Here is a 27,427-nt window from a genome sequence, read left to right as displayed (position 1 = left end):
GGCACATATTTTTAATTATACAAGTATTAAAAATCGTTTTATTTAGTGTGTGCGAAATCCTGCTCGACAGTAACAGTTCCGATGATAATTTAACATTTTCAGTTAGCCTAAATTACTAGCAATGTATTCTACATAAGTACCTTTTTCAGTACATTCGCAATTCATTAACTTAATGATATAGTTCTGTGCTAGTAGTAGGTGGCGAGTTGTTTTACTCATAACAAATGTTAATTGAAAAGAGGAACATAGGACTACTTCTATGATGTATGCATTAGTGGTATAAAGAGAAACTAAGATTACTTCCTAGTTCTATCATGTATGCAGTGGCGGATTAAAGAGGAACTTAGAACTACTTCTATGATGTATGCATTAGTGGTATAAAGAGAAACTAAGATTACTTCTAAGTTCTATCATGTATGCAGTGGCGGATTAAAGAGGAACATAGGACTACTTCTATGATGTATGCATTAGTGGTATAAAGAGAAACTAAGATTACTTCCTAGTTCTATCATGTATGCAGTGGCGGATTAAAGAGGAACTTAGAACTACTTCTATGATGTATGCATTAGTGGTATAAAGAGAAACTAAGATTACTTCTAAGTTCTATCATGTATGCAGTGGCGGATTAAAGAGGAACATAGGACTACTTCTATGATGTATGCATTAGTGGTATAAAGAGAAACTAAGATTACTTCTAAGTTCTATCATGTATGCAGTGGCGGATTAAAGAGGAACATAGGACTACTTCTATGATGTATGCATTAGTGGTATAAAGAGAAACTAAGATTACTTCCTAGTTCTATCATGTATGCAGTGGCGGATTAAAGAGGAACATAGGACTACTTCTATGATGTATGCATTAGTGGTATAAAGAGAAACTAAGATTACTTCTAAGTTCTATCATGTATGCAGTGGCGGATTAAAGAGGAACTTAGAACTACTTCTATGATGTATGCATTAGTGGTATAAAGAGAAACTAAGATTACTTCTAAGTTCTATCATGTATGCAGTGGCGGATTAAAGAGGAACTTAGAACTACTTCTATGATGTATGCATTAGTGGTATAAAGAGAAACTAAGATTACTTCTAAGTTCTATCATGTATGCAGTGGCGGATTAGAGAGGAACATGGGACTACTTCTATCATGTGTGCAGTGGAGGTCTAATTTGAGTAATGGCACAATTTAATCTCAATTTTCCTGGAAGTATTTAGCAACAGCTGTGTAGGATTCTGTCAGTTAATGGCTAAAACTTTGCATATTTATGTAAACATGTTAACGGTGTTGGTATGAGTAGCCTGAACTTTGCTGTCAAATCATGAGCTTGTAATTTACTATTTGTATGTCTCTGCTAGTGTGGGCCTGGCATGGCCAAGTGCGTAAGGCGTGCGAGTCGTAATCCGAGGGTCGCGGGTTCGCGCCTGCGTCGCGCTAAACATGCTCGTCCTCCTAGCCGTGGGGGCGTATAATGTGACGGTCAATCCCACTATTCGTTGGTAAAAGAGTAGCCCAAGAGTTGGCGGTTGGTGGTGATGACTAGCTGCCTTCCCTCTAGTCTTACACTGCTAAATTAGAAACGGCTAGCGCAGATAGCCCTCGAGTACCTTTGCGCGAAATTTAGAAAAACCAAAAATCAAACCAAACGTTGCTGTTTTGTTGTGTGTTTCGTGCGTTTGTTGGATAATATTTGGTGTATTGTTAACATCTCACACTCATTGTGTGACCTTCAAGACCCGCGACCTTCAAGTTACGAATCGAGTGCCTTAACCATCTGGCCATGCCAGGCCGTGGTACACTTGTGGTTATATTTAGTTTCTAATGTTATACAATTGTATCTTAATAGTTTTTTACTTCCTTTGTAATTTACTCCATGTTGTTCCTCACAATTGCAACATTTTAGGTTTCTATGTTCTTTCTCACATTTTGAGGTATGTGGATCACCACCACATCCCAACATTACATTCTACAACAACGTGACCGAAACGTTGACATTGGAAACACTAAGTAGTCATGATTACTGGTGTTTTTGTTTCTTCTACTCGACAACGCTGTTACCATAGTACCATTCCATTAGAAATAAGGTATTCAATTATTTTGTGTATTATATAAATGAAAGCGAATGAGGTTTGTGGGTTTCTGTGGCCATGTTTGAAAGGATTTCTTATCCTTTTATGTATAGCATACGAGGGTTGTTCAAAAAATACGCGGACTGTTTGAATTGCGCGGCTCCAGTTGGTTCCAGGGGAATCCGCTTGGTGTCGCTAGGTTCGCACAGATCAGCTGATTACGACGCCATTTCCCGATTGCAGATATCTTCATTTGTGTATTAGCTATGCGGTTTTAAGTGAAGTGCGATTTTTTCGTTTGGCAAATTTCAGAATGAATGACCTGAAGGAGCAACGACTTGCTGTGAAATTTTGTGTTAAACTTGGAAAATCTGCGACTGAAACTTTTGCTATGCTTAACACGCCTTACGGTTATGTTGCTATGAATCGTACGGCATGTTTCAAGTGGCATGAACGTTTTAAGGATGGTCGACAGTCCATTGAAGATGATGAGCGTCCTGGACGTCCTTCGACGTCAACTGACGACCCACACGTCGACAAAATCAACACCCTGGTGCGGGCAAATCGACGTCTGACTGTCAGGGAGCTTGCTGAAGAGTGTGGGATATCAGTTGGATCTTGTTACGAGATTTTGACCGAAAAATTGAAGATGCACCGCGTTGCTGCGAAATTCAGCCCTCAGAACTCGTGAGTTTTTTGGCCAAACACTCGATCACTTTCTTCTCCACCACCCCTACTCACCTGACCTTGCTCCTTGCGATTTTTTCTTGTTCCCCAAACTCAAAAGACCCTTGAAAGGAAAAAGATTTGAGATGATTCCCGAGATTAAGGCAAATGCGACGAAGGAGCTGGAGGACATTACAAAAGAAGCGTACCAGGACTGTTTCAACAAGTGGAAACACCGTTGGGATAAGTGTATGCGTTGGGGAGGAGAGTACTTTGAAGGGGTCCCAGACCTGTAACTTCTAAATAAAGTACGTTTTGTTGTATTTTTTGAACAGACCTCGTATGTATGTCGGTCAAGGCACTTTAACCTCTTCTGGGTCATTTCCTTAGAGTATTCTTTCTATAACGAATAATTTGGGCAATACTTTATTGCCAGTAATGTATATGTTGGTATGGCCTGAATAACGAGGAAAAAAATGCTATTTTGTAATGACGCCGAGGACAGGACACGTCACGCGAAATAATATTATTTTTACAGACGAGTTGGGCTTCACAAAACAGGCGTATAGTCATACTGTAGTCAGATCCATCCAAATCCTATTGAACATGTATTAAATACGTTTTGGAGGCTCGCCATATTGAGTTATTTGACGGAATATTTTAAATATTGAATAATTAACACCAAATCACACTTGTTAATAGTGATCGTACTGCATAACGAAGAAAAGATCACAAACTATATAAGAATTTTGTCACATCTGAGTTGCATAAATAATTAAATGAGAATGTGACATAAATTTTAAGAGTGACTTTTTTATTACAATAGCTATAATTTGTAATGATCTTTTAACGGTTTTGAGCAGCGTTTGTAAAAAACCAAACGTGCAGAATGTGACGCTATACAGTAGAATAAAAGTCTTATAGAACATGTTATCAAACAAATGATTATATGATCCAATACCGAGACTGGTGAGCAACTATAAATTTGAAAAAACGATACTAACAAAATGTTGCTTACAAAGTGAATCTGAACATTTTTAAAATTAGTTTTTGTTGTAAATAAAAATGAGAATTTAAGCTTGTGCTTATTTAATAAAAAATAAAATAAATATTAATGAAATCCTAAAATTATATTATTGCAAAATATGGGGTTTCTTCTATTAGGTCTTGATAAGCTTTATGACTCCTCTGGTGGGCATCGGAGCGTGTCTGGTAAGTGTCGTATTGGGGGGTGATTCACAGTTTTGTTTGTTTGCTTGTTTTGAATTTCGCACAAAGCTACTCAAGGGCTATCTGCGCTAGCCGTCCCTTGTTTAGCAGTGTAAGACTAGAGGGGAGGTAGCTAGTTATCATAACCCACTTCCAACTGTAGTAGGAGTGACCGTAACATTATAACGCCCTTACGGCTGAAAGGGCGAGCACGTTTGGTGCGACAGGTATTCGAAGCCGCGACCCTTGGATTACGAGTCGAACGCCTTAACCAACCTGGCCATGCCGGGCCTCACAGTTTTGAGACTCCTGACGTCATGTGCGTTTTATTTCTTGTTAAATGTGAGACTTGGATGCATAACTTGAAACACATAAATTGTGGAATCTGAGGGTGAATTTTACATATTTTTTTTCTTATCCACAGTGCAAGTGTCTGTGAAAAAAGTTCTTCCATACAATGTTAAATACAATAATGTTTGTATCCTTGTATTTCTACACATTTAGCTATTTGTTCTATGCTCACCACGGGTATCTAAACCCAGATTTTAGCATTATAAACTTTCAGACTTACCGCTGTGCCACTGGGAGCGGGGTTTATCTACAAATTTACAAACTATATTGAGTCTTGTATCTGGTCTAGAAATGAATATTTTATCGACGATATATATCGATCACGCGAGACACTCGAACTTTCAACAATGTTTGAAAACACGCTAGCGTTTTCGTAAAGCAAACTTTATTAATTCTAACTTTCGAAAATCTTCTACAAATTTAAGTAACAGGCGGAACATGCGTAATACATATACAACAATATACGTCACATGCGTAAAAGAAAACAGCTGTACTGAAACGAATGTAGGTCTTAAAATAAACTTATAACGGCAATTCCATCACAAGTGTAATTTTTAAACCTTATCATATTGATTTGATCTTTTATTAAACTAAAAAGCTACTAATTTTAGAATTTCATACAAATTGTAACGGATTTAGTATTACATATATATTTTAATATTGATATTTGTTTCAGTCAAATATGTATTTAGAAATGCATTATGACAACTCATACTGTTAAACATGTATTGCAGAATTCCCTCCTATTTACTGAATTTGTAGCTGATTCTCAAGGATAAGAAATAACGGTATATGTTTTACGAAAACACTAACATATTGTCAGTATTATTGGGCCAGCTGAACTTTCTAGAAATTTGCCTAACGCATATAAAAGGTAACCAACGCAACACGCTTAATATTGTTGGTTTGCTGCAGTTGGTGTACTATAAACCTCGGAAGCTATAACTGTGATTAACCCTTTTTAATCGAGAACTTCATATATCGACCAGGAACGTTTATAGATTTCAAAAATTACAAGCCCTTTAACTTCAATGTTGCGGCCCGGCGTGACCAAGTGATTAAGGCACCTGACTCGTAATCCAAAGGTAGGTGGGGTACGAATCCTCGTCACACCCAACATGCTCGTCACATTATAACGCCCCACGGCTGAAAGGGCTAGCATGTTTGGTGCGATCGGGATTCGAACCCGCGACCCTCAGATTAGAAGTCGAACGCCTTAACCCACCTTGCCATGCCAGGCTGAAACAGTTCATTTTAGCTTCGTGCGAATATTTTTACTAAATAGTGAACAAGAGCCTGCAAACAAAATAAGTCTGTTGCAACAGAGTCAATGATTTTTAAACATCAGGAAGAAAATTAACGAATGTTTTATAAACAACAAAACTTAAAAGTCTATACTTTATTAACAAATAACATAACATTTATATTTTGAGGATGGATTGTTTTATTTATTCGTAATATTAAGACACTTAAGGGCTGGATTAATATAAGTAATGGGCCATATCTGGCCATCATGCCAAATATAATATTTGATAAAGTATATAAACGTATTAAAAATGATTCAAAACTCCATGACTATTTGATAATATTTACTAAAACCCGATTCGAAACTATTATATTTGTTTCTCGTTTTCTTAACAACTGGAGGTTTTAAGCGCGGTTTAGTGTACTGTGAAATGTAGTTAGGGTTAAATAAGTATAATCTTGTACACTTGAAGTATGGAAGAAGAGAAAAAAGAAAACTTAAAACGAATCTGTATACCTGGTATGCATTGTGAATCAGTAAGCCTGCAGTATATGTATTGTAATTAAGATAATGTTACCATATTTCTTTTCTCTCTCTGCAATATTTTAGCTTAGGTCAAATATCGGGTTAGGTATTCATTTATTTCTGTTTATATAATATTTTTATGGACGATAAAGTACCTGTTGGTGACCCATCAAGGTTATCCCATCCACAAGACTAAACAAAACTTAGAGAGGGGAAAAATAGTGTATAAAACAACTCTTATCGTTTAAATGTTTAGTTAAAAATAAGCTTTCTGTTAGAGTTCTTTAGATTTACTGCTTTCTTTCTTACATCTGAATCAAGAATGTAGGTTGTACCCCTCCCCCAACTTGTCGAAGGGCTAAAGTTAGTGTTAGAAAAATAAAATTTTCGTAGTTGAAGATATTTACTTCCTTGCTAAAATTTATATTTGTTTCTCCAAGTCTCACCATTCTCACTGTTAAGTTTGATAATAGATGATGCATTGATTTTTTTAATTCCTTTAATCTTATAGTAACACCTACGTCAGTTCCCTTTAAAGTTTTTAAAAGGTAAAACGTTTCCAAATAAGTTATGCAATACTGATAACTTTTTCATCTTCGATATTTAAATAATACTGTCATGACTGAACCATTACCAACCATTTACTGGCCTCAGCCCCATGGTAGGACAGCAGTAAGCCCATAAACTTAAAGTGCAAAATTTCGGGGATTGATTTCTTATGGTGGATACAGTGGATAGTTCACTTTGGAATTTTTAAAAAAATAAACCAATAGTGACTCTAAGGAATTCAAAAGTGAACACAATGCTGCAAATGAGGCCTAAAAAGTGACTTATACAATGAAATGTTAGGTTTATTCTTGATGTTTCTGTAAATATTTAAAATTGTATTTACTGTACCACTAACAACCACACACTGTATGGATGGTTTAAGATACTGGTTAAGGTTATTCCCATCAAAATTATATTTACTGTTATGACAACCAACATCCATTATCTTGCATTTATTAGGCACTTACCATTTATTATAAGTTAACATATTTACTGTTTATTTGTTTGCTAAGTGATCTTAACCCTTTTTTAATGCAGCAATGTCATCACCATAAACTTGGTATCGGGAGAAATAAAGATCATAATTTTAACAAGTATCGTGAAAGGAAATTTGTAATTGATAATCAATAAATAATTGTACTGTGATCAAGTATGATACAACTGCAGGGAGAAATGGTGCAATAAATATTCTCTATCAAATGTATCATAATTATTGAAATATTCTAGGTATAATTTGTTAATAGTGTACCGTACAAGACTGAAACTTACATTCACACATAGGGTTACCAAAATTGTCAGAGTTAAATTGAGGTTTGTTACACTGTGAGGTAGCTACATAATGATTTAATATTAATGATTTTTGAAACATACAAGTTAATAAATATATATATGCACACACGCATATATCCATTATTAAACTGTGCTTTGCAAAGATTATCCAAATTATGATGTGTTTTATGTTGCTCATGGAATATTATTTTCAAAATGGAATTTTATGGTGTGTTATACATGTTTTTATTTAATAAGTTTGGTACTTATGTGAAATACAAATGTATTTGAAGTAGTTTTGTATGATTAAAAAAAAAAGGCCTAATTCCAGAAATTTACTCTTAATATTGGTACAGATGTCACTATTTTTTAATAATTCTGTACAATTTTATAGATCTGTACCAAACAGTAAACTAGGCCTTCAAGAAATTAATCATTTGTATTTGTTAGATAAAAAAATTGACATTTTTGTCCATAAGGTATGTTTGAATAAGTTTGTCAATGAACTGTGGCTCAATTATTATTAAAAAGTATGAAACATGGTAGGTATTTTATATCTCATGCTCGAAATTAGACCAAAACGACTAGAAGATATTTTTGATATCAAGTAAGATGTGCTTCTTAATTTATGTAGTTTAAAATTCATTGTACCTATACACGTTTACAGAGACTAAAGTGTGTATTTTAAGGGGTTTTATGTATAAATATTTGTTATATATGTGCATATATTTCAGTAGTTATTTGTGTAGAAAATTCAGTGCTTTTATTTCTTTTTATGTAAAAGCAAACTTAGGAGTTAAACATGATAAGATTTATTTTGGTCAGTAAAATTGCTTTCGAATATTAATAAGATTTGAGGTAAACAATATACGTAATATGTACATTCGTGTTGCAACTTTTAAACAGTACACTGTATTTTAATTTTTGTTCAGTAAGTAAATAACTGTTAATATACTTTTGAGAATATCTTGTCTGTGTGTACGATTTACAATAAAAATAAATTCTTTTCCACACTTATTTGTATAGAATATATACAATTATTGAAGTATATTTGGATATCTATACACTTGTGAGGCATGTAGTGCCAGTTTATTGTTACATTTCAATATTCTTAAACCATATATGCACAAAGTTGGAAGAAATTAGAACTGACCCATATTGAATAATTATTTGTTGCTGGTCATTCTAAAAATATATACATAAAGTTATTAGTTGCAATTTAAAGATGGCAGAAGCTAAAAATATATATTGAATACATATTAAAGGCATCTTGTCTGAAGTTGTACTTGAGTACAACTGATATATAACTGATATATGTGTATACGTATAAATATATATATATATATATATATATATATTCCTATTTTTATCATTGACTATATCATCAAAACAAATAAATATTTTATTTCATGATATTCTTATTTATTTACATTTGGATATTTGTGAAGTAGTATTACAAGTAGCTATTTTTTATAATATATTTTATTACTTTACAGTTTATTTACATGTATTTTTAACATATTTGTAAAAACAAATGGAATTTATTTTTTTACATTCAATCTTAGGTAGAATTTCTAAATGTTTATTTTTATAAACCTAATGTATTTCCGAATATACTTCTAAATGCAAAAAAAGTACAAAATTGATTAAAAAGATATGGTTTTGTAATGACTGTTTCAATGTCAATGTTTTTTAAATCTTATTTAGTACTGTGTTTGTACTACATGTGTATTAGATGGGTTTTATTTAAATTTGAACTCACTATTATTGTTAGAAATCTTGTTTTTGTTTGTGTCTATACATATAGATAGTATATGATCAAGTGGCCATAAGCTGAAATATTGTGTTGGGAGTTTCACTTATTTTGTAACTTGTATCCAGGTCAAAGACTTTGTAGAGCTGATTCTAGTAACCTAACGGGAGGAAAGGGAACCTACACTCGTCAGGGGTACATCTGTGCTAGTTTGGCTGGATACATTCATATTGAGAAACATCTGTACTAACTAAAGCAAGGATACATCTGTGCTGGATACATTCATATTGAGAAACAAGAAAAGGTAAGTTTGTTGTGTGATACTAACTAAAAGGATACACCTGTGCTAGTTTGGATGGTACATCTGTAATAGTTTGGCTGGATACATTCATGTTGATAGGCAGGAAAAGGTTTGTTTACTGTGTGATACTAATTAAAGGAACATGATTTACCCTGAATTTGATGTCTTTCATGTTGGTGCAACTTTTAACACTTGTTTACCAAAGCTATTGTTATAAAAACAACTTTAATATTGGAGGAGTAATTTTCATGTTATGTGATAAACAGTAACATATTTAAAACTTTAGTGTGATCAGAGCTCAAAGATTGTTACAAATATACTTCAAGAGACAATGTGAAACTTGAAATATATATGTGTGTGTACTTCCACTATAATGTATCAATGGAATTGGACCAAGTAAGATACTGAAATATTTTCTTTGAAAAATCATTTTCAAAAACATAGCAAAGTTTCCTTGCAGTTGATTATTTATTGAAAACAGCTTGTAGTAGATTAAGAAATATTGTAGTTGCTGTTGTTATTTGCAATTTTTGTATGTAGAGGGGTTATTTAAGTAAAGTATATGCTATTCAAGGTTTGTTGCTTTTAACGTAATATAAGAGAAGGTGTTTGTGAAATATGAAGCTATTTATAAATATATATTTAACACATCATTCATGATTAATCTCATGACTATTTCAAGGAATTTTCCAGTTTTATAAACTATAGATTAAATTGTTGCATTTTGTTCTATTTTGATGTTTGTAAAACATGCACATTCCATGGATCATGATAAGAATTATGCATTTTGTAAGCTAAAACACAGTATAGTTTTATTTATTTTTGAAACAACATTTCTGGGAACTCTGCAGAAGTACATCTAATAACAAATATATTTGTATTTATTTCTTAAATTTTTTTGTATTTCTAAAAGCATAAACAATTGTGTTGTAAGTAACTTTACACATAATTCATTAATATTTATATACCCAATTTTCAGTTTAGCAAAAGAAGGTTGTGTGATGTGGATGGTAGAATATTTTTATACAAATAAGTACACTGTATGTTCAATCCTTTTATTGTGGAAGTAAAGTTTATATCATAGGTGAAACTTCTTTCTGAACTTTGTTATAATGTTTCACACTTTGCTACAAAATTTGAAAGTTGTTGAAATTGATTGTTTGTGATTCCACAGTAGAATTTCTTTTTTGATGTAACATTCATTCATCTCTTACTAGTAACCAAAAAACTGTTTGCGTGACATTTATAAGTTGTCTTTTATGACTTATACTCTTTATTAATTTGGATATACACACATGCAGTGCATACTTTACAGGCTTCCAGTACTAAAAACTTATTTGCAATAAGTCTTGGAGCTTTAACTTATCTATTTTTCTTTGATGATAAAGACTCTTGTACAATAAAAAAACATAGCTTAACAGCAGTATAGAGCTGTATACTGTATACAGTAAATCACTTAATGTTGAAGCACCCTTAGTATTATTCCAACACTTCTGTTTGATCTACATAATGTATAATTTCTAATAAATTTGAAGATTTGCTTGGAATTTATTATATGGATAGCCAAGGAAATTATATTTGTGTAGGGATACAGGGAAAGAAGGTTATTATATGTCCTAGATTCTGTGGTATAATGCATTCACAAAAAACAGGTATTGTGCCATAGGCCATGCAGTACAATGCAGTGAAAGGGTTATGACTTCATTGAGATGGGAACTGCATCATCTGTAAGTCTAAGTTAATAAAAGAAAGCACTGGTTCATGTTGTAACCCTAGTCTGGCTTGGGTTTTGTTATTCTCTTTAATGAATTAATATTAATAAGGTATTAAAGTTTATGGTGTTATTTGACTGGACAGTTTTCTGATGATTGGTTGAATGTTTTTACCTTTTGATAGTATTATTAATTATTACTTCTTTTACTTCCTCTTCACCAGAATTCTGTGATTCATGTGAAACGAGGAATAGAACAAAATGTAGTTCCAGAAGCTGGATCAGTAGTAACAGTAAAGGTAACTGAAGAAATTATAGAAGCATTTACATTTAGATCTGCATTATATGAGAAAATTTTGTTTTGTTTTTTACTTAAGACTTTTGATGTTACAACCTTGTAGCTGTTTGCTATTAAAGCTGGGCAATATTTGCTAATTAATTGACTACACTATAATGCTTTATGTTTGATTAATTGTTTAGTAGAATGTTCCTCAAACCATTGTACATATGAGCAGGATAAAAGTAAAAATACAGTGATGGTAGGAATGTGTTTCCAGCCCTCTAGTCAACAGTTTAAAGAAGGAAAAAAAAAGAAGTGGTGGTAGTTATTACTTGTCTTCTCTGTGGTCACTAGTGGTAGATAGATTTAGTGGCATTGCCATAACAAATACAGGGAAGGCAAGTTTGTTTGTAGTGATAATAACATTCCAAGACTCAAGAAAATCCAGAGTTTAATTTCAAATAATGAAAACAAAACAATAACTTACAAGACTAAAATTGGGCAGAGAACAGATAACCTACTATGTTGCTTAATATTTTTTATTACTTGAATTACTGGAATAATAAAAAATAATAATCAGAAACCATAACAGTTCAGTGGAATTGAGTGTCACAAGTATCATGAGGTATTTTTCACTTCTTTGCATGATGATCTGCATGAGAAATTCATTGGAATCAGTTATTTTCAAATGAGGGAGATAAAAGGCTTGTGGCATGCCTGAAAAATCTTCTGTACATAGATGTCAGCACTGAACAAGAATAGCTAATGCATTTTTAGTGTTAGAAAATTCTAACTTTTGATTAGTTTATTAATTTTGTTACAACTAGTGTAAATGGATTTTTTTAGTAATTAATTGTGGGAGTAATCAGAAACATTAACTTGAATTAGTTATTTTTGTGATAATTGATTTTATAATTTGTTTTTAGTTGATCAGCGTAAGCGATACTGATCAATGTAATTGGTAATATTGATTAATCTTTAAATTGCCCAGCTCTACTTGTAAACAGTGTCTAACATAAATTAGTTGTTTATTTGGTCCTGATTATTTGATTACAAGTTACTTGTAAAGGATTGGAATCAACACTGTTTTTAAGTTTGTAGATATTTTATTTTACCTAGTCTTTAAGGTTCTGCTTTTTTGAAGATTGTTGTGGTTCAACTTTTTTTCAGATGAGTTTTTATGCTTTCTCTTTTAAGTTGTTTAAAGCCAAAGTAGGTAGATTCATTCAGATTTCTTGGTCTTAAAAGTATAGAATGTATGTTTTACACCATCATTCATGATAACAACATTGTGATACTGTAATATGTAGATAATTAGTGATATATTAGATCATAGACAAAAGGTAAGGGAAGGATATTAGTTTGTATCCCATTTTCTTCATTTTATCTTTGGAAATTTTTATGTTGACTTTCTTTTGAACTTGAACTCTAGATCTGAGCCTCTTTTGTGAACTCTTCTTATATGTTGGTTGTGTTCTTGCCTTTTCTTTAACATTGAGATTTTCAAGTTTGTGAAACCCAAATTGTTTTCTTTTAAATTTTGATGTTACAGAGTTTTTTTGGTTTTACATTACCGTTCAAGTAAAAATTGTAGTTTTAAAGAGGTGAGTTTTATATATATTGTTAACCTTATTTGGATGGTTAGGTTCAAGTGTGCATATCATTCACCCTTTTATGAAGTTAACTTAAAAACGTAACCAAACAGCTTCACTATCAGTGTATCCTCCTAATACACATGGATATTAAAACATAGTTTATAATTGAAATTTGTATTATCTAAGTTTTAAGTTCTTAATTTCTGAACAAAATATTTAAATTAATTTTTAATTTTCTCTGTGCTGTGTAATGTATCATTCTTCTAATACATTTTTTTTAGATTTTCTCTATTTTGTTCTAATTTCCTTCATGAAGGTTTGGTTTGTTTTGAATTTTGTGCAAAGCTACATGAGGGGTATCTGTTCTAGTTGTCCCTAATTTAGCAGTGTAAGACTAGAGAGAAGGCGTTTATTCATCACCACCCACCACCAACTCTTGGGCTACTCTTTTACCAGTGAATAGTAAGATTGATGGTAAAATTATAATGCCCTCACGGCTGAAAGGTCGAGCATGTTTGGTGCGAAGGAGATTTGAACGCACGACCCTCGGATTACAAGCCGAGTTCCTTAACCACCTGGTCATGCTGGGCCCTTTCAGGAAAGCCAATTTAACAAACCCAAAAGTTATAAGTATTGACAGACCAAACTATAAAATTTTAACCTTCCACCTTCTCAAGATATAAATATGTTACACCCACTATAGAGACTTCTCTCATCATGTAGCTTTGAACAGATTTATTTATCCTAAGTGTATTTTATAGACGTGTTTATAGCCAGTAAAATGAGAATTTTGTTTTCACTTACAAGAACCTGCTGATGGTATTACTTTATTAAAACATGATTTTTGTGTAAAATAGATTTGTGATTTTAATAAGTGCTCACAACTTTTTGTGGAGACACGTAGTAAATTCAGAATTATATGAACAGTTTCACAGATGTGGGGTCAGTTAAATGGATCAGTGACGAACACAGAATGTTAACTGGTATATCTAACACATAAATACTCAAAATGGAGTTGTTTAACAGAGCTTTGATCTTATTTATGTGTTCTTATGGTCTCATGATTGAGCATTTTGGAGCCTTTTTTTTGTAACGTCCCTTGAAATTTTTATGTTGGAAACTCAGGTTTTTTTAATTTTCAAATTGGTTACTTGTGTTTATACTAGTGTTATATTGTAATAGAAATTTTCTACTCTCTCCAGAAATTAAGTATACTGTTTCTTTGACGTAGTATTAAACTTATTTTCGTGTTTCTTTTTGAGCAATGGTTCAGCACTGTTGTTCACCTATGGCAAAACTGAATGATCAAATTTATAGAAGTGCTATAAATATACTGAAGTGTATATCTCAGATTGACCTCTTACTCAATTTCTGCCACAAAGTATGTTTGGTTTGCTTTGAAAGTTGTTTCTTCCAATGTAGGTGATGATATTAGATTTGAGTCCACTTTTATTCTGAATCAACTGTTGTAGACAATTTTGTAGGAATCCTACCATTTTATCCCTCAACAAACTTAGGGTTGTTCTCCTTGAGGCATTTAGATTGTAAGAAGGATCCAAATTTGTAACATCTCTCTCACTTGTAAACACTTCCATACTTGTATATCTTATCCCATGCTCTTTTTATCCAATACTTATATCTTTCATGTCTTGATGTCTTACCTCATCTGGTCCTTGATTTCTTTTTTTATTCAGATTTATTAATTCATTCCTGCTTGTTTCCTTACCACTTCATTTATTTTATACTAATTAGTTACTAAAAAGCTTTAAAAATAATATCAGTTTTCTTTTAAGGCTATTGTTCCTTCCTGTTTTTCATTCCAGTGAACAAGAAAGTGGAAGTTGATTATCCAGTCTGAACCAGTTCTTTTATCACCTTCTGTCCAAATACTAGGCTCTGGTAGAGGTTTCACATGCATTCTTTTGAAATGTGATTTTCTTTTAATCTTGCCAAAACATCGTATACATTTTGTATAAATGCTTCATCCTTCTTGCTAGTTTTAAATGTTGTATTCAGTGTATGCTTACATCCAAGGCCAATCAGTTTTATAAGTTTGAAATTTTTGTTTCCCCTAGATTACAAGTGTAAATCCTCGTGTCTGTAAGTGTTCCATTCTCTGTGTTGAGAATACAGAGCTGAGAGAGCCTTTTCGTGGACAAATAAGGTATCGTACGTGCTTGTGTTTGGAATTTGATGGTATTTAATTAAATTACTGTACTTTATTAATAACTTGTTTTTAAACCAAGATGCTTATGTAGATTTGAACTAAAAATGAACTTGGCAGCCTACATAGCTGTTTGTACATTGTTACTTGTAATGATTAGAATGCATTGTTTCTTTAGTTAGGTACCCTCACAGTTAGTGATATTTGTAGCTGTAATCCCACAATATCATTCAAGCTCAGTACTTATACACAGTAAGAGTGTACATATGATTCATTAATTTAAAATATTTATTATATTTAAAACCTTGTTGTATGAACTGTGAGGAAACTGAACAGTAACATTTTTTCATAACTTAAAATGTTAAATGCATAATAAAACACTAGAACTAATGTATTAATTACTGTTTTAACATTTATTTAAAGATTAACTGATAAATTGATATACCTTACAGAACTTTCCTAGTTTTAACATTTATTTAAAGATTAACTGATAAATTGATATACTTTAGAGAACTTTAAACTTATTATGATTCCAAATTAACTGTTGATGAACTTAAAGGAAAACAGACAGTGTACTTTGTAAAAGAAATAAAAATCTCTGACCTTAAGCCTACCTTGTAGTACCATCTGTACTATTTCTCAGCTTGCATTCTGTGTCCTATTGGGAGAAAACATTTGCACTGATGAAGTTCCTAATGTACTTTGTGGTTATTTGCCATTTATTGCATGAGGTCAAGTTTGAAATTAGTAGTATCAGTCTATGTTTCAAATTTCGTATGTTGAAAATGGTAAAATAGTTGTGAATACATCAAGCAGAATGTATGCCGTGTTAATAAAATCAGTCTGTGAATGCTAATTTAGATGATCAATTGTAAAACATCATTTCTTGAATCTGGTCAAAAACTTGCAGTGAATAATTTGGTCTATATCTTGCATCTCATATTTATAAGATAATGAAACTGGTTTCAATTAATAACTCACTTATAGCATGTGGTGTATTAAAATTAAAATTTGATTACAAAATTGATGACAGACTATAATAATCTGTGAATATGACTTGTGTATATGCATACAATTCTAAATGAAAAAAAATGATGCCGTCTAGTAGTGTTAAAAGTTGACTTCACTTTTGAATGTTATATATTACCACATAGATGAAGTATGAAAGTAAAATGATATGCTTATATTTAGTTGTATAAAGACCAATGAAACAGCTCTCCAAGAACAATATTAATATAATAAAATAACTCAGAAATACTTACCTCAAACTATAATAGGTCAAGTTTTTAAACTTAAATCTATAAGTGCATCTTTTTTTTAAATATTTTTTTTATATTTATATTGATGGCTTTGCTTAGCATTCTTGTGTGACAGTTACAAAATATTCAGTGCTTGATGTTGTTGTTAGTGTGTTCAGACTTTGAATTTGAGAACACGAGTCACGTTCCATTGCAGCAGAAATTATTTACACATCTGTACCTGCAGGTCATATTCCACTATTCAGCCAGATGAGTAGCCCAAATGTTGGCAGTAGTGCTGTTGAGTAGCTGTCACTATCTAGTGTTTCATTTCAAAAGTAAGAATGGCTGTGTGCAGGCAGCTCCTGTTCTTTGTAGCTGGCTTTTTTCAAAACTTCTTAAAAGCATAAATTTACCATTTTATATGTTACAACTTGTTACTTAGGGGTTTTTAAATGGATAAACTGTACATTAATTCCAGAAGTGCAAGAATTGTACTTTCTGAAGTTGAGTTTTAAATATATTTAGAATTCATTTCAGTTTTTTTACTTTTGGAATTTTGGAATATCATGTTTTCTGTTAGCTGAGCTTGACAGTTGTACCAATATGTTTGGGTTTTTTCCTCTTCAGTTAATTTGCAGTTTTCTTACAGTGAATTTTAAGCTGTGAAATATCACAAGTTCACACTTTCAAACATAGTGCTACTTAAATTTTTTTATTCTGATGAATTATGTGTAACAGTGTATGATGTAACTATGTTTTTATTATTACCATAAATTATGTTTTGTGTTATATATAACACCTTGCACTGTGGATTCATAAATGTTTTTGGAACATTTTTACAGTAAAGAATTTTTATTCTTAACAATCATAAGAAACTATATCAGAACACGTGAATTTGACTTTGTTTTCAGTTACATTGGAGCTATAGCAGAAATATTAAGTAAATCTGTACTTTAGAAAACGTATTAAACAACAGTATGACAGATGTTTCTTAGATAAAATTAAACAAATATGTCGTAAATGAACACAGAAAGGTCGCACTTTTCTTTGTGGCTTGCTGCAAGTTGAATGAAATATTGAATGTTAAAGATAAAACTAATATTAAATTGGTTGTCCAATGTTAAAATTACTACATAAATTGGGAAATAAAAATCATGTAACAGAAGGTCTTCTTTTTCTTTGTTATGTACAACAGTGTTTAACACAATATTGTCATTATTACCATATAACTATATGTAAGGATAAAACACAAAGTTACTCCTGTAAAATTTTCAATATAACTATTTTTGGGAGAGTAGTTAGTAAATATAACACCAATTTCATCTTTCAAATTATTTGTGATTTTATGTTCTTTTAAGTTACAACAATACATGTGTGTGTGTGCGTATATATATATATATATATGTGATTTTTATTTTATTTTTTTTAGAAAAGAGGATGTAAGATCCACAGAAAAAGATTTGGTAAGTGTGTATATTGATAGATAGATGTAATTGTGTGTGTCAAAATACATAGTGACCTTTCTTTTGGTATGTTATACCTGATTAAACAGTTTGAAGAGAAAACAATACAAATTAAGGGTATGAAAGGCAGTGTTGAAATTTATATACAAATGATGTGGTGTGGATTATTCTTTCAGTTTATAAGATTAAAACGGTGAAACTACAAAATGGAGTGCCGATAATTGTTCCTTTTAGGTTTATTCTGCTTCTTTGGTTTGTGGTTTGTAAACAGTGTTTTAGGTTCCATACAATAAAAAATATGTGGTTTAAAATGTTACTAAAAACAAAGAGAAAAGACAAAGAAATCTTTGAAATAAGTTCTCAACATCAAAAGTATGTTACTTACTCCATCTTTCTGAAATGATGTAGAATTTCAGAACACCTCTTATATAAATAACTAATTTTTTTTTTTGCAAATTTTTCTTCTGATACATTTAAAAAACTGGAAAGAGTTGGATGGGACCATCTTATTTGATTCAGTACATAAGCCATATCTCAGCAAAATAAAAAGATATGAAGTTCTTATTTTATATTTTTGCTTATGAATATTAGTAATTTGAATTCTTAATTTATATGAAATTATAGACATAGTATTTTGACATCACAAACTCCTAATTTTAAACAGCGCTGCATTCAACATACCCTGTGAGTCACTAAAATTTATATTTAAATGTGTTCTTTTAACATTTACTTTTAAGAAATTAATTCATATATAATATTAAAGTTTGAATTGTAATTTACAATTTTATTTTAAACTTATTGACATAAATTTGTAAAATAGTAGTTCGATAAAAGTTTGAATGCAAGTCAACAAACATGATGACATGGCCCTTCCAACCCTGACCTGTTGTAAAAGTGTTAATATATGACATGTGAATAACCAATCAAAGGCTTAGAATGTCCCCTAGTGGTTTTTTTCAGCAATTTTAATGTGTGAAAAGGTCACCATATGCTTTTGAACAAAGATGTCAAGGAGGTGAGTTGTGTCTTTAGTCTCTAAGTTTTCATACTTTTTTAGAGCTAAATACAGTTGAGCTACTAAGCCTAATAAACTATAGTGCCATTCTGTAGTATCAGAATAATTATTTTGATTTTTTGGTTATTCAAATGTTTATATATATAAAACCTAAAAGAAAAAAAATTTGATATTCTCCAGGTGCAAAATTTTAAAAGGCTTAGCAACTTATGTCCAGCAGCAACTGAATACAAAGGTTGTAGCCAGAAGATGGAATTGTTTAATTTACTTCTTTATACATTGTTATACATTTTGCAAAAATAAGTTTTGTAACTTGTTTATAATTATTAAAAATCTATATACATAGATAATTATAATTTATAATTATTGAAATGTGACTGTATATTACTAAGTACTAGTTCACAAAGAAACACAGCCAAGACAGGGTAATTTTTAAAGACTAAAAGTCAGTTTTATAATATTGTATACATGAGTTCATGTGCACTGTGTCAATGAAAGTTATGCATTATTGGCTGGGTTTTACTGGAAGATTAATGTTATAAGTGTATATCAATGTATAGCATTATCAGACTTAAGCTATTTAGATTGAACATTTGTATTTTCATGTTATAATAAGAAGTCATTCTAGGATGGAAAAAGCATAATTTATATTTATTTCCTAATATTTTTATGGTGGTTACAAGGTTGATCAGTTGACAGACCTGACATAATTAGAGTATAGAAAACAAACATTTGAAATGTATTTAGAAGGGTTTTAGATATTATGCAAATAATATTTGAGAATTTTGGGAAGAAGAATAGGCTTTTTTTTTAACCGTAACATGAAATATCTTCACACTCGGACTAGAAACTAAATATTTTCACAAACAAGTCCTTAGAAATAATATTTCATTAAAAAATCTGATTTTTTTGTGTACAAATAACTTGAATCTTTACAAAACATTTGCCCAATTTTGTGAAGATATACCTACTGTATCAAAAGATATAGTGTAAATACTTAATGTGTGCAGAAGGGCTAATAATGAGGTTTTCAAAGCTATAGCACAATGGTAAATCTACACAAAATATTGAAAAGATGAGAAAAACAATAATGAGGTTTTCAAAGCTATAGCACAATGGTAAATTTACACAAAATATTGAAAAGATGAGAAAAACAATAGAGGTTTTCAAAGCTATAGCACAATGGTAAATCTACACAAAATATTGAAAAGATGAGAAAAACAATAATGAGGTTTTCAAAGCTATAGCACAATGGTAAATCTACACAAAATATTGAAAAGATGAGAAAAACAATAATGAGGTTTTCAAAGCTATAGCACAATGGTAAATCTACACAAAATATTGAAAAGATGAGAAAAACAATAATGAGGTTTTCAAAGCTATAGCACAATGGTAAATCTACACAAAATATTGAAAAGATGAGAAAAACAATAATGAGGTTTTCAAAGCTATAGCACAATGGTAAATTTACACAAAATATTGAAAAGATGAGAAAAACAATAATGAGGTTTTCAAAGCTATAGCACAATGGTAAATCTACACAAAATATTGAAAAGATGAGAAAAACAATAATGAGGTTTTCAAAGCTATAGCACAATGGTAAATCTACACAAAATATTGAAAAGATGAGAAAAACAATAATGAGGTTTTCAAAGCTATAGCACAATGGTAAATTACACAAAATATTGAAAAGATGAGAAAAACAATAATGAGGTTTTCAAAGCTATAGCACAATGGTAAATTTACACAAAATATTGAAAAGATGAGAAAAACAATAATGAGGTTTTCAAAGCTATAGCACAATGGTAAATCTACACAAAATATTGAAAAGATGAGAAAAACAATAATGAGGTTTTCAAAGCTATAGCACAATGGTAAATCTACACAAAATATTGAAAAGATGAGAAAAACTTCTGAATAAAATTATTTTTAACTTGTTTGACAAGACAGAAATCCTAATCACTAACTTTGAGTTTACAATACACCTAACTTAACCCTAATATGCACCTAGATTGCCCCAGTATAAGTTGTGAAACTGCAAACGAAATTTGCAAAGTAAATACTCCCAATATATTAAGAATTAAGTAACGTATATCATTTGATCAAAATGTCCACTTAATGGTATTGTTTTGACCCTTGTTTTATGTAATACTTCAAGTTCATAAACAGCAGTTATACATTTAGTTTAAAAGTGTGTTTTCAAGCCATTAGCACAATTACATAGCATGAGAATCTTCTGTAGAACATGGTTCATGTTATGTTTACTGCCTGTAGAAGTAAGCACATGTTACAATGTTACAACTAATTTATTAAAAAGGTACTTTTTTATTGTTGAAAGTTAAGATTTTTCCTAAGTTGTAAACAGAGTAAAGTCACACTCAGAGAAAACAGATCTCTTGGAAAAAAAATAATATGATGACAAATATGGAGTGGAGGCTATCTGAGAAAGAAAATTTAGTATTTAAAGAAAAACTTAGAATGTAATACTTGTACATGACAATAGAGAATATAGTGTTCACTATGTTTAAATGATTTTAGGTAACTGAAGTAATGAAGTGTTTTTTATTGTTTAGGTGGAATTATACAAGTGTTTCAGGCCAGGAGATATTGTCCTTGCACGAGTTGTATCTTTTTTCTGTTTAAGTGCTAACATAAAAAGTTATTATTTTGTGAAAGCATTTGGCGATTTGTGTCACAATTCTTCCAGTGTTTTCATTTATCCAACTTAATTAAGAAATCAATATTTATAAAATGACACAATATAATGCCAGTTTCACAAACTGTTGCCCTGAAGAGTTAAACAAACAAAGAAGATTCCCAGCTGACATGTGACAATATGGAGAAGCAGTGTTTCGTGAAATACTAAAATTTACAAATTTTAATCAACCATAAAATGAGAACTTGTATTTGAGAAGATGTTTCAAATAACAATTATGAACTGTATGGTGCTGTGGTTATATTTTTAATTTTTGTACAGAATTTAAGCTATTTAATTTATTGAAAGGATTTATCAGTTAAAATAATTGTATTTGTTAAATATGTGTTGCACAGGTTTACAGTAAAGGTTCAACCATGTACATCATTACAGTTTAAAAAAACATTACGTGTAAAATATTATAGTTAAACTAAATGATTGTAAATGTAACCTGCATAATATTATGTGAAGTTGATAAAAATTACTCTATCTAATTCAACTCACACTATAATTGTTGATAATTTAATTTGATTATATAACTAGTATTTAAATAATGTATTTTCAAATGTAAATTGCCTGATACTGATGTCTTATTGTGAGGTCATTCCATAAGTAATGTCCAAAAATTTAATACAGAAAGTGCATCATTATTTCTGTCTTTGTAGAGGCTTTAATGACTAAAATATATAGTAAGACGTGAATAAAAATGTTCAGACAAATAAAAGAAACTAACCCAACTTCACTTTTCAAATCGTTAATCAAGTAAACCCTTATGGAAATAGATGTGTCTGAGGAGTACATTAGACATATAACAGTATGCAACAAAATTTTTACTCTTTCTTGTTCCTTGACAGAAAGTGTTATTTCCCAATTGCTTATGCCTAAAATAAATGGAAAAGACCTACTTTTCTCTTCAAACTTTGTTTTTGTGAGCTGGGTAATGAATTTTTCAAATTTACCCATTTTTCAGAACATTCCTGGTAGATTCGGTACTGAGTAGCTGATAGAGAATTTCTCAAACTTATAAGAATTTTCAAGAACTCAGGAAACATTTCAAGAATCTTTTAGAATTTTTCTAGAACTTTCCATAGTAATGTATATACAGGGGCTCACCACTCATAGAACTATAGTGAACACATAGACCTATCTGATTTTATCAGAGATGGCATCAGGAAGCTGCAAGCATTCTCCAGACGCATTCTGCTATGTATGTGGCCAATTTATCAAGACAAGAGCAAAAAAGTACTCTGTGACAGCATCTACTAAAATGTGTTAAGCCTACAAGACATATTTCAACATGCCTGTCGGGGATCAAGACAAACCATGGGCACCTCATTTTACCTGCGAAAAAATTCTAGAATGTAGATGAACAATTTTTGTTTGCTTGAATAGTAACATTTTATATTATACAAATTTTAGACCTTTTAAAATTTAAATATCTTTTGGTGCACCTCAAAGAGGAATACAACGGTGTCAAGACATTGCTAGAAGCCTTGAAATATGATGAGTATGACTGGGAGGTTATGGACACTGAAAATGGTGGCATTCCTGATGGGTCTCCAAGGAGGCTTTACCAAGTTTCCCTGTTATCTTTGCCTTTGGGACAGCAGGGACACTGCAATGCACTACAACAAGCAGCACTGACCACAATGGACTGAATTCTCTGTGACAATGTCAAGTGTCAGCCACTAGTGGACCTCCAGAAGGTGTTGTTCCCACCATTACACATAAAATTGGGTCTTATGAAACAATTTGTTACAGTTGTTGATAAGGAGTCTGCAGCCTTCAAGTATCTTTGAGACTTCTATCCTAAGCTGTCTGAGACATAGGTCAAAGCTGGTGTCTTCTTGGACCACAAATAAAGAAAATCCTGGGGTGTAAAGAATTCTCCAAGAAGCTCAGTAGGAAGGAAAAAAAGCTTGGGACAGCTTTGTCACAGTGGTTTGAGGCTTTTGGGGCAATCACAACTTTGAAAATTTGTGGAACTGCTTGAGGCTCTCGTGAAGAACTACAGCAAAATGGGCTGCAGGATGTTCCTGAAAGTCCATATCCTTGATGCTCATCTTGATAAATTCAAGGAGAACATGGGAGCATACTCAGAGGAGCAAGGTGAGCACTACCACCAAGATATACTGAACTTTGAACGTCGCTACCAAGGAGCGTATAACAAAAACATGATGGGAGACTATATTTGGGGCCTGATACGTGAAAGTGCTTTACATTACAGTCGCAAATCTCGAAAACTACTCACTTGTAAACATTTTTGTTTATTTTTTGTATTACTTTAGTATAAATACTTGTAAATCTTGATTCATATGTTGTTTTATTCAGATCTTATGTAAATGAAAATATGCAAATTTATCCGTTTTTACATAGAAAATAGGTTAATTTCTAAATTTCATTATCCAGGTCACAAAAGAATAATAGCCATTTTTTGTACTTTTACAATATAAGCGATTAAGAAATAACACATACGATCCAGGAACAAAATTTGTGTTACATAGTGTAATGCATGGCCCCATACAGCAAGGATCACATCTGCAAAGATTGTAGAGCTAGATAGGGAAAAACTTCCCCATCCTTCTCATACTACAGACTTTGTCCCATCTGATTATCATCTATTCCAAAGTTTTCAGAACTATCTTGATGGAAAAGAGCTTGGAACACATGTAGATGTCAAAACTACCCTCTACATTCTTTTCCTCCAAACCCCATGAATTTTATAGAAGTAGCATTTAGAAGATTGTGAATCATTGACAAGAAGTGATTAATAATAATGGAACATACATTATTGATTAAATAACATTAAAAGTGCTTGAAATCCTTTCTCTTTTTCTGAACCTAAAATTAGACATTACTTTAGGGAGAAGCTGATACAAGTGTAATTGTGACTTTTCTTTCTCAGCTTGTGAAAAGTGTATACACTGCAAGAACTGTTATTGTATGAAATAGCTTATATAAACAGTGTTACAACCACTGCTCCGTTTGTTATACCCCAGCTAAACTGAAGAACTCTGGATAGAGCAAAACGTGTCATCAGTATTGGATATCACAAACTTATTGTAGTTAGAATACTATTATTGTACGTTGATCTAATCTGTAGAAATTCTTAAGAGCCCAGATTAAGAATGTAGTGTTTAAAAACATAATAGGCCTAATACTAATGCCATATGACAAGTATAATTGTTACTGCCATGCATATCATATCCTAGCTGGCCTGATGACCCCTTGTATAGGCTAGAAGGCTGTGTTAACACTACATAGGGTAAGTATAGTGTATTATTATACATTCTTCTTGACTTTTATTCTTAGGTTCTTAGAATTACAGCTCATCTTCTTTGAGAAAATAAGCCTTTAGATTCACAGTGCTAAAATCAGGGGTTCAGTTATCCTCGGTTGACACAGCAGATAGTCCAATATGGCTTTGCTATAAGAAATCACACACACACACTCATTGAGAAAAATTTAACAAAACAGTTTTTTATTGCATTTAACTCTTCTTTACAAAGAAAGAATTGTAAACTGTGATGAATTATTGATATTTTAAAGCAAGAGGTGGTTGATTTTAGTTTTTGCCTTAATTATACTTCACACTGTATTAATTACTAGTATTATTATTATTTTAGTTTTACTCACCCTAACTCATTTTATAATACATTGGGTTTAAAAATTTAAATCCCTTTCACTAAGAAACTTGAATAATCAAGTATTCGTTGTATGGTATAGTAAGAAACTCTAACTTTAAACTGTCCATTACAGATGTATGTTGTAAGTGTCCTTTACAGTTTTTCAGTTATCAATAGGTGATGCCCATTCGTATTACCTTTCTACAGCTGAAGATGAATTAGGTGTTGCGATATCCATTAGTGAGGCAGGTAGGTGATTATGCCACATGTATACAGCTGTTATGTCAACACCGTCTTTGTCGTTATGGGTTAAATATTTCAGCAGGTGTGGTCGTATGTTACGACTGAGGGGATAAAAAAAAAAGTCATTATAGTTAATGGTTGGAAAGTTATGTTTTGAATGAATAAGATTGAAAGCCCTTAGTCATAAAGGACATTACTTAAAGAAATAAAACATTAGACACTTTTATTTTTATTTTATAATAGTTTAGTAGTTGCAGAAAAGTTTATTTTTTTATTTTAGTGTTCCCCTGGAATATCTTATGCTTCATATTCTGATTTTGGAAATAAATTGTCAGTCTTAATAAAATTAATATAACAAATAAACTTGGTGTCATAAATTTAAAAGGGAACAGTAAATCGTGGTTGTCTTAACCCATGAGTCTCCTGTTCTTTGTTCCATGTTATTTTTTTATTTTCAAATAATGAAAAATAAAATTTTATTTTTTTTAATGGAAAACATGGAAGCTTATGTTAAAATTTGTGCTAATCTTATAGTTTTGTTAAAGTTTACTAGCAAGAAACCATATTTGATAACTTTTGAGTATGTATAACTACTGTTATATATAATAATTATATAACTTTTGAGTATGTATGAGTACTGTCATATATAATAATTATTTTTTGACTATGAAGAGATAATGGTTTTATCGAAATAAGCTCAGAATTATTTTATGATATTACTGTTTATAATATTCTTCTCAACTCAGAACACATAAAATATTTGCTAAATCTGAACTTATAGCATAAAACATCTTTCTTATTCTCATTAAGAGTTTGAAATTTATCAGTATTACATTAATACTTTATTTTCTAATTATATTAAACATTAGGCATCAGGACCTGTTATGTTATTCAAAGAAACACTTCATAACAATAAAATTATATTTATTTCCAGTCCCTTATGAAAAACACACCAAATAGTTTATAAGAACATTCAAACCTGTCTTTAGTCATGTAGTTTCTATAAGTAGAGTGATTTTAAATGTGACAAACATGTTAGAAAATGATCATTATTGTAATGTTTTGTGAACCAAAGCTATCCTTGGTCAAAATTAAGCATTTGAAAGTTAGTAACATGATATTCACCACAAACATAAGGTGTTGTCACTATGACTTGTTTTGCTTTTTTTCCACCCTCAAAGGAAATATGTTTGTTTGTTGAATTCAGTATCTTTCCACATAACATGAAAACTTTAAACTTGAAAAATGTAAAAACAACAAGCAAACTATATTATGTCATGTTTGTATGTGTAAGGTTTTACTGATTAAACACAGTGATTGTTTCGTCATGATCATCTCTTTGATATAGGTGTTCCTATGATACCCGGATCTACAGGAATGCAGTGCCCTAAAACTTATGTCACTGAACCAAGGAAAGTAGCAAAAGTTATACCTGAACATATAGCACTTGAAAAGAAGAAAGCTTGAGAATTATCTTTGTATAATAATACTTCAAATAAAGCATATTTGTGTTATGAAATTATATTTAGTGTAGAAACCCACTTAACTCTTTGGGAGATATGACTGATTTAAATCTTTGAAATTCTTAGCATTAACAAAATGTATATACTTGATATTATTTGTAAGTTATATTGAAACAAAAACATGCATATTACACCATAAATAACCCAAGGAAACGTAGGAAATGAAATAACCTGTTGTGTAAAACTAAAATAGCTTGGGTTTAATGTGAAAGTTTGCAGAGCTTACAGTTGTAATGGAACAGGTGCATATGTTGTGACATATTTACAGAGATGAACCACTTGTATCAAATGAATAGAACCTCGTGTAGTGTGTCTTTTTGTCTTGATCAAATGAACAAAGGAACCTATATATGGTGTTTATGCAGCAAAATCTATTTGAATGGTTTGTCAATATAATTAGAATTCCACTATTGAAATTTCAGTTATATTGGAATGTTTA

At 31.3% G+C, this 27,427-nt stretch overlaps 1 protein-coding gene across 1 annotated transcript; it reads left to right on the top strand.

The window, feature by feature from the left end:
* Nucleotides 1–5,762: 5,762 nt before the first annotated feature.
* Nucleotides 5,763–26,987, top strand: Csl4 (exosome component 1 Csl4). The gene is made up of 9 exons (XM_076516733.1): nucleotides 5,763–6,055; nucleotides 9,260–9,374; nucleotides 9,405–9,435; nucleotides 11,368–11,442; nucleotides 15,094–15,182; nucleotides 17,853–17,886; nucleotides 21,475–21,525; nucleotides 25,390–25,471; nucleotides 26,814–26,987. The coding sequence occupies exons 1-9, from the start codon at nucleotides 6,010–6,012 to the stop codon at nucleotides 26,930–26,932; spliced, it is 642 nt and encodes a 213-aa protein (XP_076372848.1). The 5' UTR covers nucleotides 5,763–6,009; the 3' UTR covers nucleotides 26,933–26,987.
* Nucleotides 26,988–27,427: the final 440 nt, after the last annotated feature.

Source organism: Tachypleus tridentatus, chromosome 7, assembly GCF_004210375.1.
Source record: "Tachypleus tridentatus isolate NWPU-2018 chromosome 7, ASM421037v1, whole genome shotgun sequence".
Taxonomy (NCBI): domain Eukaryota; kingdom Metazoa; phylum Arthropoda; class Merostomata; order Xiphosura; family Limulidae; genus Tachypleus; species Tachypleus tridentatus.
Note: the sequence above shows the minus strand (reverse complement) of the source record. Positions and strands in the feature narration are given on the sequence as shown.

Bases quoted from the DNA above. Each gene is read 5' to 3' on its own strand.
- Csl4 (XM_076516733.1), top strand. From the start codon at position 6,010: ATGGAAGAAGAGAAAAAAGAAAACTTAAAACGAATCTGTATACCTG. The intron at 9,375-9,404 runs GTACTAACTAAA...ATACATCTGTGC, and splicing joins ATTCATATTGAGAAACATCT to TGGATACATTCATATTGAGA. The intron at 17,887-21,474 runs GTAAGTGTGTAT...TTTATTGTTTAG, and splicing joins GATCCACAGAAAAAGATTTG to GTGGAATTATACAAGTGTTT.